Consider the following 17,425-nt stretch of genomic DNA (forward strand, 5'->3'; position numbering starts at 1 on the left):
AAGTAAACTTTATACTTCAATATCTAAGTGATTGATTGACTGATTGAATGATAGAATGATTTATTCATGATGCTTCATTTACTCAATGATTCGAAGAGGGCTTGCCAGTTAAACTACTGCTCAGATTGACTGATGAAACGTGAGAGTGACTGACTAGATTACTAAAATATAGTTTGATTGACAGACTGATCAGTTAACGATTGATTGACTGCTTGACCGAGCCAGACGTCCTACAAGTTGATTAATAAAACGTTTCATTGATCAAATAACTAACTGTTTGATTGTCAGCTTGATTGATTGACTGACTCGTTGATTGTCTGACTGATATACCATCTCACAGTTAAGTCATCTTCGACTTTGTTACGATTCGAACAGATGAAACGGCATTTGAAGGCTTGACTGACTGATTGACTGATTGAATGTCTGCGGCGCATTCGCTTGTCTACATTTCATTTCCTGCTGCGTTGTGTCAATATTTGTAGACCTGCAATGCCGCCCCCGCCCTCTGCCCCTCATCGCTCTCTCTCTCTCTCTCTCTTAGAGCTGTCTGTGTATTCCTTGGCGAAACGAAACGCACTTGACAAACTAATTTGTTGCGCAAACAGTCAAAATGAAATGAATGCAGCAGCAGGCAGAGCCCAGGCTGGCATTTGGCTAGCGGATTAGGCCAAAGTTTGTGCAAAAACTTGCCAGCCCATTTATTTGCTTTAAATTACGAGAGAAATAGATAAACTCAGGCACTCATCTCTGCGTTGTTTGGTTGGAGAAAAACAAAAAATTATGTATATATAACTCTTGGCTGGCAAATAATTTGATTTGGTTTTAATCAGCGAGAGACGCACAACACACACACACACACACACACACACATACACACATACAGTGTACACACGCACAACCACAGAGCAGCTCAATTTTCAAGTGCTGCTGCTGCTGCTGCCTCTGTCAGGCAAATATTGACTTTGTAAAATGAAATTTTCAAGTTTAACCCAAGCACAAGGCATACACACACACACAGAGAGAGAGACACGCACAACACACACACACACACACGCGGGGCAGCTACTGCCTGCCTCGCCTGGCTGATTGTTTTTTGAAGGATGCCGCCGCTTCGCTTCGCATCGCGCATCGTTTGCTCTCTGAGCCATGCACAAATCCTCGCTCATATCCTGCCTACTACATCCTGCCCCTGCCCAGCCACTCCCCGCTGCCCTCCGCCTTCTGCTAGTCAACCAACCAGCCAGGCACGTCAATTGTTTGGCTAAATATTTGCTCAATGCTCGTACAAGTTGCCAGTTTCAGTTTTGGTTTTGCGTTTTGGGTGTTTTTTGTTTTATTTACTTTTTTTTCGCTTTTGATTGCCCACTGTACGCGGCAGCAGCGAGGGTTGTTTTAGCCGTTCCTGTGCAGCAGCAGTTCTCGTTGATTACTGTAGGCACAATATTCAAGTACGTGTGATTAGCATAAATTAAAAGCTACTTAACTTAGAATGCAGCCCAAACTAGGGGTTGCTAACGCAGCTAATGCTGACTGCAAAAGGGTTGCATTCCAATTGCAATCAGATGAGAGATGCATAACTATATGTAAAGATAAATTATATTCGATGTCTTTAGCATAATGAACATTAGCTTTTTATCGATCATCATCATTATTAGTCTACAGACTTATTCATTAACATTAACATTAACATCTTGATCATCTTAACTCATGTTTACAATTCAGATATAAGCTAATAAATGATTTGTCGATGTTATCGATAACTTTTTAGCATGTTTTTATCGATTGGCTCTGTTTCAAAAATAATGTTGAATTTATTAAATTGAAATTTTAGAGCTTCATAGTTTCACAAAGTAAACTAATCATTCATAGCGAAATTTAATAATCAATTTGATTTTATATGATGTCTAATTTATATATTTTTTTTAGACCATCTATTACACCCTGTTAGTTAAAGCCTTTACTTGGTCTGTTCAATTCTAATAAAATACTATAAAATTATTTAAACTACATACATATATCAATGATGAATATAAATGAAATCGATATACATATATTTGCAATGATTTATCGTAATGGTGCAAAAGAGGCGAATATTTTATAACAATTGTTCAGATTTTAAGGCTTAACATTCCAATTGAATTCTGACATACCAGTCATAATCGATATCGATAAATATATCGATAAACCGGCACATACTTCAAAGCATAGTTATATAGCCTTGCTTTATACGCGCCACACACTTTTTGTGTATTATATTTTAATTTCTCATAGTAAACTCAAATTACAGGGCATCTCATAGTCTGTCATGAAATAGCAACTGTTCAAATTTTGTTTTTTTCCTGCTTTTCATTTTTTGTTTGTGGTTCGCTCTTCGCAGTTGGCCGCACGGCTGCCAAAACAAACAAATTAGAAGCGAGAGCTCATTGTCCGTTCGTCCTGCTGCGTTCCGCTATGCAAATAGATGTATACCACACACACACACACACACATACACACAGACAATTGAGCACTTCAGCTGCTGCTATAAACAAGTGCCACTCTTTGATATTTGCTTTGACTTAATTAAAACATTTGCTCAGCGATTCCACAATTTATTTTATTTCTATTTCCATTTTTGTTTTCTGTTTTCATTCGAGTTGTTGCCAATTAAATGAATCTCTTCCATGCCCCCATTCTCTTGCCCCGTTGCAGGAGGTGCTGTCCGTGGAGGGTCCTTTGTCGCTGAAGCTGCTGGACGTGATGAGCCTGATACTTAAATATAGCGTAAATCAACCAACTGCCAATGCGAGGGCCGAGAGCTCAACGATGCTCATCGATTTGATCGCAACCCTGGCGTTCTTCAGCGTGAACAATCGACGGCATCAGGAGCTGTTGATATCGGAGCCATTTGCGGTGATCTTCAAGAATTTGTCCAAGCTGCCGACACAGTTTAATCCGGTCATTTATCCATTTTTGGTGACCATGTGCTACAACAATGCCCCGGCCAGGCAGGTCATATCACGCGACTTTGATCTAGGGGTGAGTAAAGAGAGATAACACACACACACTCTCCCCCTCTCCCTCTCGCTCTGTAGTCCACTATATAACAATGGGCTAAGCCCTGTTAACTTTATAAACCTCTTAACGATCGTTTCTTGCAGTTCCTCGATGAATACAGCAGATCGGATGCGGCCAAGCGCAATCGCTTAATACAAATGATGCATGACAAGGGCAACAACAGCAACAGCAACAGCAGCAGCAACAAAAACAGCAACAGCAACAGCAACAACAACAACCAGCAAAAGTAGAGCCTTTGCTCTCTGCCATCTCACTCAGTGTCTCTGTGTCTGCCCTCAAGTGATAATATTTTCAAAGAAAAACAACTCGAAACATTCGAAACAAGTGGATGAAAAACTGCTTGGAAAATGCTAAAGGATTTACACATATTTTTACAATAATTTATAATCAATTGATATCTCTCTGTAGATATATCTATATATATATACAACGTATATATGGTATGCTAGTTATATAACACACTCACACACATACACTCATATATCGCTCATCACATTCACATTCACAAAACAACAAAAACTCGCTTAGTTTTATTACAATTCGTAATGTAATTTATGTTAGTTTAAAGCAAATGAAAAAGAAGTATTAATACATTCATCTTAATTTACACACACACACGCGCACTCACACAAACACACACACTCACATAAATTTTGGCCACGCACCTTTTGCAAAATTCTCAGTTCTTGCTTTTGCTTGTTAATAATTTGAAATATTTTCTGTTAATTTTTCCCCTCCAATTAATTTGTATTTGAACTTGTATTAATTCATGAAAGGCAAACTAATGTCATTTTGTTTTCGTTCTGCGGTTTTGAGAGCCTCCTACAACCATCCAAATTTTATTTTGTTCCAACAACATTTTGTAATTCATATATAATAAAGAAATTTGTGAAAACTCTTTATAAAGCCCATAGATGTTTTGATTGGAAATTATTTGTGAACTTCTGTAAGTACGGGAAATGTTAATGAATTATGTCTATAAAGATTTCCTATAACTTCCTAACTTCTCTAAAAATAAATTTTTCTCTTTTAATGCTATAAATTTTCTCAAAATGTTTTTCATATAAATATGATTAGGTTAGGCCTTTAGTCACATTTTTTATTCTAATTAATATTACTTTTGTCTTCTTCTCCTTTCATTTTTCGCTAATATGTTTCTTTGCATTTAAAATTATCTTTTCTTCTCCTTTACATAGTAAGTTTCTCTCTTTTGCATTTTATATGTTTTCTTGATTTACAAATTTTTTGTTTTCTTTTCTTCAAATCCTTTCTTCTTTCTTGTTCTCTTTATTATACGACTTTCTCTTCTTCTTTTTAATTAAGATTTTTCTCTTATACGAATACCTCTTCACTTTAAGTTTCTCTCGTCTTTAGCTTTCCATTAAAAGTTTTAATTAGTAAATATTTCTCACATCAGTTTCTCTATCACTCGTTCTGTTTTCCTGCTAAGTTTGTTAACATTTATACTTTTTAAGTATAAGCTTCTCTCAACTTCAACTTCTCTGTACTCTACTTTATAAGCTTCTCTCTTCAGTTCTGTGGCTTCAGTTTTATACAAGTTTGAAAATGTTGCTCAAGATATATTTAATAAAAATCTTATCTATATAGACCCAAGTTCTCTCAAGGATTAGCAAAGCGTAGATAATTTGAACGTGGGCTGGGGAATGCGAAATTCAGATGGTAAACAATATGTAATATTTCGTAGCCCAGCCCGGGCTGCGTTTCACGTTTGAAGTGTTGCAGACAATGGACGGGCACTGTTTGCAATTTCTTTTGGGGCACACAAATTAAAAACGACAATAATAATGTGCCGAGCAATTTGTGGGCGTGGCCTCGTCTAGATGCAGGGCAAAGCAGCAAGAAACATAAAGAACGAAGTAAACAAAACAAGCGAAACTCATCATCAGACGACAAAGTTGTCGACGTGGAGCGCCTTTTGTCTTGGGTCCTGCGCAGCGTGAGTGTGTGGGTGTGTGTGTGTGTGTGTGTGGGCGGATGGGCGTGTGCGTTGAGCTGTCCATTGTACCTTTGTCCAACTCGTTGCACCTAACCTGAATTATGTCACACGATGAACAGCAGCAGCGGAGGACGAGGCGCAACAGCAGCAGGAGCAGGAGCAGGAGCAGGAGGCGGTGCAGGAGGATTGCCGAAGAGATGGGAGTTGAGGCAGCGACAACGACGACATCTAATTTCTTTGGACATTGTACGTGTGGGTTTTTTAATGCTGCCATATGCACAACCCCTGCCGACGAGGGGGTTGGCGAATTCTAAAAAATACTGAGCAAATTGAAAGGCGGCTCGCAATAATAATAATAAGAATAATAATAATAAAAGACCTCAAGAAACTCTCTGGTGACAGATTGAAGTCACTCAACTCGAAATGAAATGCGACAGCGTCGAACAGTTGCACAATCAAACATTGCGAAAGCATCCAGCATCGAATGGGTCGATTGGGGTATATTGGCTAGGCGAGCGAGTTGGCGACATTTCCGACTCATAAAGTGGAAGGAACTGCGGTATAGAGACTGATTCGAAAGAACAGAAACTGCATGCTTAAACTGAAATCTTATTTGTTTAATTAATATTATTAATTATTGGTTATTAATATTAATATTACTACTATAATACAGTAGAATCCGGCTTTAATGACTCCGCTTATAGCGTACGTACGGTTATTGCGACGACAATTCTGATCCCAGACAAACCTATAAGAGCAAACTAATATGGGTATAGCGTTTCCGGATAAAACGACGGTACTTTGAACTCGGGAAAACTGGAATGATTCAGATATTTCTGGTTTAAGCATAATTTTCTTTAATCATTACAGTTATATTTCTTTTAGAAACAATAAGAAATGAACTACAATATTTTCATTTTTGCAGAGTATTAAGAGAGTCGTATATTGTATATATGAAATTCAAGTCTCTTTTGTTGAAACATTATTTTTAATTTGTAGCGCAAAATCAATGAACAAATTGGTGTTAGCAGAAGCCAAGTGCTTGACGGCAATAGAGAAATGGGAATGGGGTATGGGAAGGTAAATATATGTATATAGATCTATATATAGACTATATGGAGTTTATGGAACTGTGCAGGAATAGTTGGGAATGGGGCAGCCATACGCTGAGCACAAATGACAGTGCGTCAAAAGAAAAACAACCCTTTGCTGGTCTGATCCATAAAACCCTAATTGCTATGTAGATGTGTTCGACTGAGGGGGAGCTGTGAGGGCTACACTAATTGTCGACCAACAACAACAGCAAAAACAACAGCAACAACAACGACAACAACAACAACGACACCAACAACAATGAGAGCGTAAAGAAACAAAAAGTTCTGGAGTGACTAAGCAGGCGAGACAGTTCAGCGACAAAGTCAATATATCACAAAATACCAATTTGGGGCCGCAGTCGGCTCCTCAATCAAAATTATGACAATACGACAATAGAGAGCGACAATATACCCCGGGGAGCTGCGTTTTGTGTAGATTAGTTAAGCGTAGGCGAATGCCAATTATAATGAAAAAGTGCTCAGGCCACAGGACATTGCGTGCAAGCAGGACATAAGGCAGCCGGAGCTTTACGAGAATTACGCTATATACATAGATACATATATATGTGTATATGTGCGTATTCCATCTGGTATCTGCGTGGGTTGGGTCAACTTGAAGCCAGAAAGTTAATTGCAGCTTAAAGCGGCCACAGAACAAAGAGCAAACTGATTTCAAGGTGTGCTAGCCAAACAAGCCGACGAAGAACAGTTAGACAAACAAATTTCGCGCCTTTTCCGCAGAAGGCGAAACGAAATGGCAGCAGGAAACAAAAAAAAAACCACAAAAAAAAAAAAAAAGAAAAAAGTGTAAGGAAAATGTTGACCAAAGCAAAGTAAAACATTGAAGTAGATATTAATGAAGAGCGCCTTTTGCAGTTGGCCAAGACGAAGGTATTAATACCCTACCTATAGTGAAGTTGCCTACTTACACTTGGACACATTTAGCTTGCTTTTCTAATACTTAACTAAGGTAAGTAAATATTTTTGGTATATAAAATATAACTAAGCTTAAATAGAATATTATTATAAATGAATAGGCCTTTATTTTAGCTACATTCGAGATCATTAGAAAAGCTAGTTAGCCTTTTTATAGCTAAATTATAAGACAGCTTAAGGCTTAATTCTCAAAGAGAAATTTGATTTCAAATTTGTTTTTTTTTTTCCAATTGAAATCTGATTGGAATTCAGAGCTCGTTTGGCTGCGTGATTTAAGTCCAGTTAATGTGTCTCTGGCTAAGTGAATATGCCCATTGGCAGGACATTTCGAAAGGGAAAGTTGACGGTTCATTTGAGCGCTTTGCTACGTTTTTTTTCACAGTTTTGTTTGCTGCGCTGTGCTTGGCCCAAAATTGTGTGGGCAAGTCCTATTCTTTATTGTCCTATGTGTCTCTGTGTGAGTGTGTGTGTGTGTGTGTGTGTGTGCAGGACTTCCGGCCAGGATACGCTTCTAATTTGTTTACAAGCGACGGCCGCTGACGTGCTCGGCGCACATTATGCGCGATGCACGGCCTCTGATAAGCAGCTGGACACCAGCTCCGGACTGGAGGGGTTGGCCAGCTCCCACTCCCACTCCAACGTTAGCTTCAGCTTCTACTGCAGAAGTGACTTTGTGACGTTGTAAAAATGGGCTTCGGCATTGCGTGCGGCCAGCACTGATGACCTTACGATGACACCCAGCTGATTATAGAGGAATAGTCGTATCCTTTGGGCTTGCGTGCGAGCCGCAAATTCAGCGGAAATGTTGCGCTGCAAACGTTAAATTATGTAACTAACGCACGAGGCAGCGAATGGCCACTCCAAGTGGCACTGCAACTGGGCAACTGGAACTGGAACTGGAACCAGAACTGAAACTGAAACTGGCCTCATTGAAAATCAGCGAACCGCATTGGGCTAAGCCGCTGGCATGTTCATGTCGAGGTCCTTAAGCGGCTTTAGCTCGATTCCTTTGCTGCTGCTGCTGCTGCTGCTCATTTGCAGCGAAGCGTCAAGGCTTATGGACTGTGGACTATGGGACAACGGGACTGTGGCATACGCACTACGACTACGACTACGGCGAGGGCTGGGCGAGCTGTGTGCAACTATTTGTGGCCGGGCGCAGTCGCGGGGCTTTGCTTTCAGCTGCGAATTTATGGCCACATAAATAACGCAACAGCGTAAACCAGTGGCAGCAGTGGCAGCAGTCGCAGCACCAGAAAAAACAGCAACAAAGTCAATGGTAAAAGAACAAAGTATAATATAATAAGGCGAATAGAGCTATGCTCTATGAAAAAAGAGCTGAAGAGGTTCTTCTAGATATACTTTAAGTAGCTGGGATTGCCTAGCTTATGTATAACTAAATGAATAGTTAATTATTATTATATATATAATGATATACAGTGTACATATATGTATGTATATGTCATATATTAACTGAAATATAATATAATTAAAATATAATTATTAACTGAACAAATATAATATAATAGTACTTTACTAAATAAGTTAAATTTTCCTAAGGACACCGGTTTCTTCACTCACACATTCCAGTGGAGTTTAGATGCTTGAGTTTATATTCGGACGAGATGGACTTTAGATATAATTGTTACTAAATCATTTATTATAATCTAAACTAACTTGTTTCATTGAATACTAACCTAGTGCTAGTGTTAATGAAGTAACATACACATATCTATGCATATTTAGATTTTACACTATTATGTGTTTATGAAAAAAAAAATAATAATAATAATAACTTTTTTTTTAATAACATATAAAAGAAATTAAATTGTTTTTAAATACAAATAAAATAAAAGAAAGTATATAAAATGCTCATATTTTGGAATCTTGCACGTAACACATTTATATATAATTTTAATAGATTAATTAAATATATTTCATCGAATTATTTTTAAATTCCTAAATAAAGAGTAAACAAAATTAAAAAAAAAAAAAAAACAATTAAATTACGTATCCTAAATTTATATCGAATATACATATATGGGTAAAGTATTTCTGATTGTTTAAATTTTAATTCAATAAAAAATAAAATAATTAATTAAACAACATATTCTTTAGTTTTTCATAATGCATTTCATAATGCATAATTTCATATAATTAATCTAGTGCAATAAAAAAGTATCTCTGGCTTTCTGACTGTAAAAAGCTAGTCGAACATTTCTGCAGGGTATTTTGGGTCGTAAAAAACCTGCTGGCATTTCTTTATTTCATATGCATATTTATAGCATAAATAAATAACAAATAATATGGCTATAAATTTGGGCACGCTCTTTGTTTTAATAACAACTAGTCAGACAGAGCCTGAGCGGGGTCGAGTCGAAAAAAAAGAGACCCCCTTTTTGGGTCCCCAAAGCGTTCATTTGTTCATTTCAAAGATATTAAATATGCATAAATAACTAGTCAATGGATAAGTAGTAGTTGATCAAGTGATACTCTGTAATTGTACTTGATAGCTTTTGTTTATAGTTCAGGTATTTTCTGCTTTTGTTATGGTATTTAGAGCATATGCAATTAGCTGATAGCTGTAGTAGACGAAAAAATACCCTCTATTTATGGATGTGTGTATATATTTACCTTTCAGTCTTGTTGTTGAGAGATGAACTGAAATGAGAGACTAAAGGATACCCTGTAATATTAATAAATTATTAAAATATTGTATACACTTTTACATATCCCTTATATATATATGAGAAATTAAATCAGCTTGTTCCTCTATGATTTAAATGTGTATAAACAATTATCAGCCTATATGCCCGCTTTGATTCCTGTGTACAGCGTATAGGGTTCAGCTGGAAAATAAAACTAGCTAACTAGCTAAACAGCTGTCGTGGCAAGCCTTAGGCATGGGGATACGCACACGAATTCGCTGTATTTGGGGATTTCTACACATAAATCAATGCCAATGGGAGTTGGTGCGCGTTTATGTTGCTGTTTATCTATCAGACAAATTGCCGACGCGATAAGGATGATAACGGAGGCAGTCACCGAGCTACTACTATAGCCCCCCGGTGGCAGCCACAAATCGTTGTCTCCGGTCGCACTTATCGCCGAATCATGCACTCGACGAAATTTGCAGTTGAATTAAAGCCATGTAAGTGGTTAATTAAACGCATTGCCAGCCAGATACTAAATAATAGCATATGTTCTAGCGCCTCACTCCACCCAGCTGCTCGCTTGCCTCGCCAGCTGAGATAAGATATCTGTGGCAGGCAGCAGACAGCAGGCAGCTGGCAGTCAGCAGGAGGCTACAGACGGGAGGCAGGAGGCGGGAGACGGCAGGCAGCATTGCATTGCATTGCCAAAGGGCATTTGGTTATACGGTTCGATTTCGTCTGCTCGGCAGCAAAATGCATCATCAAATATGCAGAGAGCCAACACATATATTTCAACATTTTCATTTTTAAACATTTCATTTTCCTTTATTTACATATTTTTTTTATTTTGTATACTTCTGAATACCCTGTAACTAGCTGTGCTCGTTGAGCGAGTTGACGAGAATTGTGGCAGAGTTTGCAAGAGTTTCTTGGGTTAGTTGGGCTGAACTTGATCACTTTTATGGAGGAATTCCTCGGTAAAAATGGTAGGAAAGAAAACAGGTTTCCACAAGAAACTTGAAACTAAATTATAAATAAATAAAAATAATATATATATAGCTCTAAACTGAAAAATGATAAATAGTAAAAGAGAAATGAGAAAAATTATTTATTTATTTACTTAATTGCTACAATGAATTAATTTTAATAACAATTTAGTTTAAAGTTAGAGCTACAAAGGCCTTCCGGCAGAGGAATATTATTAAAATATATAAATATATAAAATATAAAAAAAAAATAAATGAAATAAAATGTATAAATAAAATTTTTATTAATTTTTTTTTGGTTTTATTAGTCAAACTTATGGGCTTCTAAAAAAATACAATTTTTTTTTAAATTTATAAAATAAAAACAGTTGAAATTTATATAAATAATAAATAATAATTTTTTTATAGTATTTATTATTCAATTTTTAATAATTTTTAGTACTCACTGACTTAAATGTAAAATGTTTTCTTTTGATATTATTTTTTGAGGCAGCCTTTTATAAAATATATTGAAATCAAACTATACAATGAACTACATACAGGGTATCTGAGCACTCGTTCACTTTCACACACGTGCCCATAGTCTTCGGCTGAAGGGCAAACAGCGTTGACAGCTTTTTTGTTCGCAATTTACGAAAACGAGCAAAAAAGCCATAAGAATCGTTTGCATTTATTTGAGTACTCATGCGAATATGTGAGTACATATTCAAATCATCTACTTACTTATATCCACGTTTTAAGGCATTCAATTTTCATTTTTGTCTGCAGAACAGTTTTTCGGTATCTCTCATGCAAATATTTTCCTTGACTCTGCGTGTGTGTGTGTGTGTGTGTGTGTGTGTGTGTGTGTGTGTGTGTGTGTGCGTGTGTGTGTACATATTGCATAAATTATTAATGCCAACTTTTATTTTTTACATATTTTGAAGACAGTTGGCAGTCGACAAATACAAATACAAATACAAATACAAACACACACACACACACGCACAGAGACAGAGGCTGAGAGAGAGGAGTGCAGAGGGACAGAGAGGGAAATACTCGACTGTCGACTGTCGAGTTCGTCGCTCGTCATATTTGCGTGTTTGCATTTAATCATCGAAAATGCTGCAGAAGCTTCACTGCCACGCCCACGCAGTGGTTGTCCGCCCTCTACCTACGGCCACGCCTCTGGCAGAGCAACCGCAGTCGGGGCAATATTTGCATTTGCATGAAGTTTTCCGTTATCTATTTTTTGTTTTTACATTTTTTATGCCATGCACACGAAAATATGCATTTAAAGGGTATCTTTAAGTTGAGCATATCCATTTGCTGAATTCATCAGAGCAGTTAATATCTTTATCAGAAATGAATTTATGAGAATGTGTGGATATTTAGACAATATATGAATAGATGGAAAGAGATAGAGAAACGGATAGATGGATAGAGAAACGGAGAGTTAAGAATGGAGCTACGAAGAAGCTATAGGAAGAGAAGTTCATAGAGAATTGATAGAGGGAAAAAGCTGATGTGTATATACATATATGTAAGTTCAGATAAAGATAGCTAGATATATAAGTGGATATAAAGCTGTGGAATAGAACTTTATACCTTTAAAGTCTAAACAGATTCGAATGGAGATATTAGGAATGTTAACTAGATGGATTATTCATATGTATAATGCATATTCCATGAATGTTGATAAATAAGGTGGTTAGATGGATAGAGATAGAGATAGGATAGAGATAGATAAATCGAATTCTATATAAGCATATAAATATATCTCTCTATATATACAGTAGGATCCGGTTATAAGCACACTCAAGGGACCGTCGTTATACCAGGAAGGCGCTATAACCGTATAAGTTTGGTCATAAAAGTTTGTCTGAAAATCAGAATTTTTGTCGCATTAACCGTACAGACGCTATAAGCGGAGTCGTTATAACTGAATTCTACTGTATATGTATATATCTGTCTCTATTTCTCTCTCTCTCTCTCTAGTGAGATGAACGATCATACAGATATATATACAGATTATTGAAATATAGTTGGATTTTTGAGATAGATTGATTAAGTATATATATATAGTATAGTATAAATATATAACGGATAAAATTAGTGTAAGAACTCTTATATATTTGCCGTCAATAATGGAATCTTATATTATTAGATTCACTCTAAAATTTATTGACTAAAACTTGGAATTTTATCAATTTTCGTATGAAAGGAATTTAAACATTTTGTAATAGCTAAATAATTTTATTAAAATATGGCAACAAATTAGTGAATTTCCAAAAACTTTCTTATTAGACGAATGTTTTGTTATAAACATTTCCATGTTTCCACATTGAGCTCGCTTGAATATGGGGAAAATAGTTTTTAATTTGAAATAATTGGATATTCTGGTAAAACAAACTGCCAGGGGTTTTATTTGGCAATGTTTTCTGTCAGATGTGAGTGTCAAATGATTTAATTGGACAAACAACAGTTTTTGTGGATTTGTCGAACAGATTGCTCGCCCGATTGCCGCTGCTCCAGATGGAGCTTATCAGCTGGCTAGGCTAGGCTAGCCAAGTGGGCCAAAGCTGCCATCAATAATCATATTGAGCGATTGACTGGCAACAGTTGCAGCTGTTGCTAACAACTACAACAACTACAACAACAACAACAGCAACAACTCTGTCAATTAGTTATCATGTTCGATGTCAGCATATTTCGATTAGTATTTCGATTTGGACTTTGATTGAATTTCAGGCCAACTGGCTCGCCAACTGATTAGGCCCAATGTTATCCATTTGACATGCAGGTAAATGCAGGTGATAGTTCGACGCGCTGCTAATCAAATATGCTGACCGAAAAACAGTTTCAATAATCACTCACTGGCCCAGGCCCAAGCCCAGGCCCAGGCCCTGGCCCAGGCACTGCCAATTGTTCGTGTGACAGCCAAACAGATTTACCACAATTTCTCTGCATGTCCTGACAAATTGCGACGAATTTGCGTGTTTATAAAAAATTTAAAAATATCTCTCTATCTGTATATATATGTGTGTATATATATATATTATATATATATATATCTCGCCTGCAGCATGGACCAGGAGCAGGCCCACAGAGCAAAGTCCGGGCTATATTTTGATTAAACTTGGCTTTTACAATGTTGCCGCATTGTTGATGCTCATTGTTGTTATTTTTGTTGTTATTGTCGCTTTTGTTGTTGTTGTTGTTGCTGCTGCTTGTTGTGCGGTGCTCAACGCGCAGCGCGAACGCATGCTGCATTTGAATACACATTCGCATTTTCCCAGTTCTTTTTCATACACTATCACAAATGGGGAATATACTGCCCCTTGAAGGATCTGCAGAACGCGTTTGAACTAGATTTAAAAGAGAATAAAATTCATATAGTTCTTGTACCTAATAGCTAAGCTTAGCTGCTTGAAATATTTGTTATATTCAAGAAAAGTCGGAAACTCTTAGAGATATGTATCTTAACCTCAATTAATATAATATTTTGATGATAATAATAACTGTTATATTAAAATATTATTGGGTTTTCCACGTATTCACGGATGTGTCGAAGATATTTAGCCAATAATATATAAATATGTTTAGAAAACATAATAAAATATTCCTTATTAAAGATCAACTAAATAAAAAATAAAATATAATTAAATTGAAATACATATATAATTACAGCTATATGTATTATATTTAAAAATAAAAAATAAAACATAAAATTTAAAAATAATAAAAATTCACTAAATGAATTTATTGATTTTATTTACTTGATTTGTACAAAATTATTAAAAATGTTCATTTAATATTAAATAAAAATATATAATCATATTAATATATAATATAGATTATTTTTTTTTTTTTATATTAAATGAATATTTTTAATATGATATTAAAGATTAAATTTAAAAAAAAAATTGTAGATGTTCATTTAATATACCATATACTTATAAATAATGTAACGGTATGTAAGCAACAGAAGTATTTATAACATTAAATACTCATTTTTTTGTGTGATAAATTAATTTTTATCAAAGATTATGATGCATTTAAAATGTTTTTATTATTATTTATAATCCCTGTGAATACATATATGTTTTATAAATGTTAAAATTCTGCTTGTTAAACAGATTATGAAAACACATATTGTTTAAACATAATCTTGAAGAGTTTTTTATATGCATTTATTTAAAAAGCATTTCCAAGTCGCCTTGCAGAAAAAAAATCATAAAATATTCTTCACAGTTTTTCCTTTTGTTGTTGCCATTTGCTTTTATTGCATATTTGCATTTTGCATTGTTATTGGCCATGGCATACAGCTGCCGGCGTAGGCGTGGGTGTGGGTGTGGGCGTGGCACCACTGGCAGTGGCTACCCAAAAAGGGGTAGGCGTTGCGTTGGCTATTTACATTTTGTGGCCAACTGAAGCGTGTGTGTGTGTGTGTGTGTGTGTGCCGAAGTGGAAACTGTGGAAAAGCTGCGGAAAATGGGCAAAGTACTATATTTATATTATTGCTGGTAGCAGGCGGCGGCATTGTTTGGCCGGCAGAGTTCGCGGTTGCAACATTCGCATTTTGTTTTGCTTCTCTTTGTTGGAAGTTCTTTTAGGCTTTGTTGCTGGCTTTTAGCTATTATTGCAACAATAAGTTGATATATGCTTTATATTTCGCTCGCTGTGTTTGTCTGTATGTGTGTGTGTGTGTGTGTGTGTGTGTGTCTTCTTCTTCTTTTTTTTGGGCAACATTAACATTAAATATGCAACATGCAGAGTAACAAAATTGACGATGTTGCAGCTGCGAAATGCATAAATAATGCCCAACAGCAAATCCATTTGGCAAACAAAAAACTCTACATTCACATACATACATACATATGTATATGTGTGTGTGTGTGTTTGTAGTAGGCCTATAAGCCGCACAGCTTCGCTGGGGCATCAAAGCCAAAGCCAAAGCCATTTTAATCAGTTATACGTTGAGGCTTAAGCGATTTGCTTTCTCGCGCAATTTTGCGGTGCATTTCAAATGTCCAAGCAAAGTGTCAACCGGAGCCCAGCTGACAACCCAACTGCAAAGCCCAACTGGAAGCCAGGCGGAAGCCACTCGGCAGCTGTCAGCGCTTTGAATGCAAATCCCCTTTTGACACTTGACCAGTTGACCAGCGCCAGCTACTCCACTCCCCTACACTCCCCTCCACTCCGCCGTCTTCCACTCGGCTCATTTGGCTGATGGCATCGGCGTGTCATAATTTGTAATCCTTGAACGCAGCCGCTGCTGCTGCCTGTTTAATTTTCACACCTTTGTTCTTTACGCTTGAGCGCCCCGATCAACTGGCCAACGCACACGACCTGGATTAAGCTGGCCTCTGGTCACTCCAAGAGACCGGACAACCACTGAGCGAAGGGACGAACCACTGTGCCACTTGACCTCACGACAAAACGGACAAAACACTTTTCTAATCAGAAATAAAATTCTGATTAGTTTTCTAGAGCTTAAAACAAATATTTTGTAATATTAAGAAATTCTTTAAAAATATCAATTATATTAATTAAATATATAATGAATACTTTTAAATAATTTCTTAATATTATACAATTTTGTTTATTTTTTTTAATATAATTTTAAACTCTAGAAGAATAATTAAATATTTTGTATGAAATAAATTTAAATTATATAATAAAATTTTATGCGATTGTGAAAATCTCTATTAATATGATCTTTATAAGTATACTAAAAATATTTTTATTTTCAAAAATATTTTTGTATTTATTAATATATATATATTTTTTTTATAAAATTTATAATAATAAAACTCTTTATTCTCATTTGTATGATAGCTTGATATTGTAAGAAAAAAAAAGAACATATTTTTTTGGAATTACTATTCATTTTGGATCATTAATATATTACTAGATATTTATTTAAATTAGATTTTATATCTAAGTTATTTAACCTCTCAATTGAAAAGCCTTAAAAATATCACAAAATATTGTAAGATTATATACTTCTATATTCTATATACATTATATTCCATTATAACTTTATTTCATAGAATAATGCCATTTTTAGTCTCAAGTCTTTTAATTGTCCCTGATCTCTAGTTGACTTGTCTAACTTCCTCTAAACTCCATACTTTTAATACCAACTAAAACGTAGTACAAATCCTGATCTGATTTTTATTTAGGACTTTTAAATAGAAAATTCTCATTCTGCTAGATTCCCTTTTGGCTGCTGCAGCTCTTGAGAGCAATTCTCCCTCCCTCGCTGCCCCAGTCGGCGCTGCATTCCATTATCCAATTCAAATGCCAAGTGTTGCCGTCAGCTGCCCCTGCTGCTGCTGCCTGTCTGCCCTGTCCAATGTCAACTTGCAACCAGCAACTGGCAACTTGCAACTTGGCAACTGGTTGTCGGGGTTTCTTTTTTGAGCCTGGCGCTCGCCATCAAGTTGGCGTGTTTATGGGCCAAGCGGCACAATTAACATGTCGCGGCTTTTAGCAGCGAGCGACTGCCTCTGCCCCTGCCCCTGCCCCTGGCTCTGCCTCTGCCACTCTGACACTCTCTCAAGAGCAGCAGCGAGTTGCACAAAATGACATATGAGGCGCATAATTGAAACTTCAAAGGAGACGAAGGCGCAGTCGGGGCATAAATTAGGCGGCTGATCGCAGACGTTGCCCCAGCCCCAAGGTGAGGCTAAACAGTTGCCACAGATAATAATGGCAAAATGGAGAGAGAGAGAAAAAGAGAGAGAAAAAGAGGGA

The 17,425-nt window shown here is 36.4% G+C and overlaps 1 protein-coding gene across 3 annotated transcripts in view; it reads left to right on the plus strand.

Annotated features, from left to right (window-relative positions):
• LOC6575740 (S phase cyclin A-associated protein in the endoplasmic reticulum) overlaps positions 1-3,963 on the plus strand; it is a 39,784-nt gene extending 35,821 nt beyond the window's left edge. For all 3 annotated transcript variants that reach the window (XM_032728590.2, XM_044008559.1, XM_044008560.1), the window contains 2 exons: positions 2,692-3,018; positions 3,141-3,963. In XM_032728590.2, the coding sequence (XP_032584481.1) occupies positions 2,692-3,018; positions 3,141-3,287 (474 nt within the window). In that variant the 3' untranslated portion in view covers positions 3,288-3,963. The remainder of the gene's footprint in view (positions 1-2,691; positions 3,019-3,140) is intronic.
• The last annotated feature ends 13,462 nt before the right edge of the window (positions 3,964-17,425 follow it).

Source organism: Drosophila mojavensis, unplaced genomic scaffold, assembly GCF_018153725.1.
Source record: "Drosophila mojavensis isolate 15081-1352.22 unplaced genomic scaffold, ASM1815372v1 contig_36, whole genome shotgun sequence".
Taxonomy (NCBI): Eukaryota; Metazoa; Arthropoda; class Insecta; order Diptera; family Drosophilidae; genus Drosophila; species Drosophila mojavensis.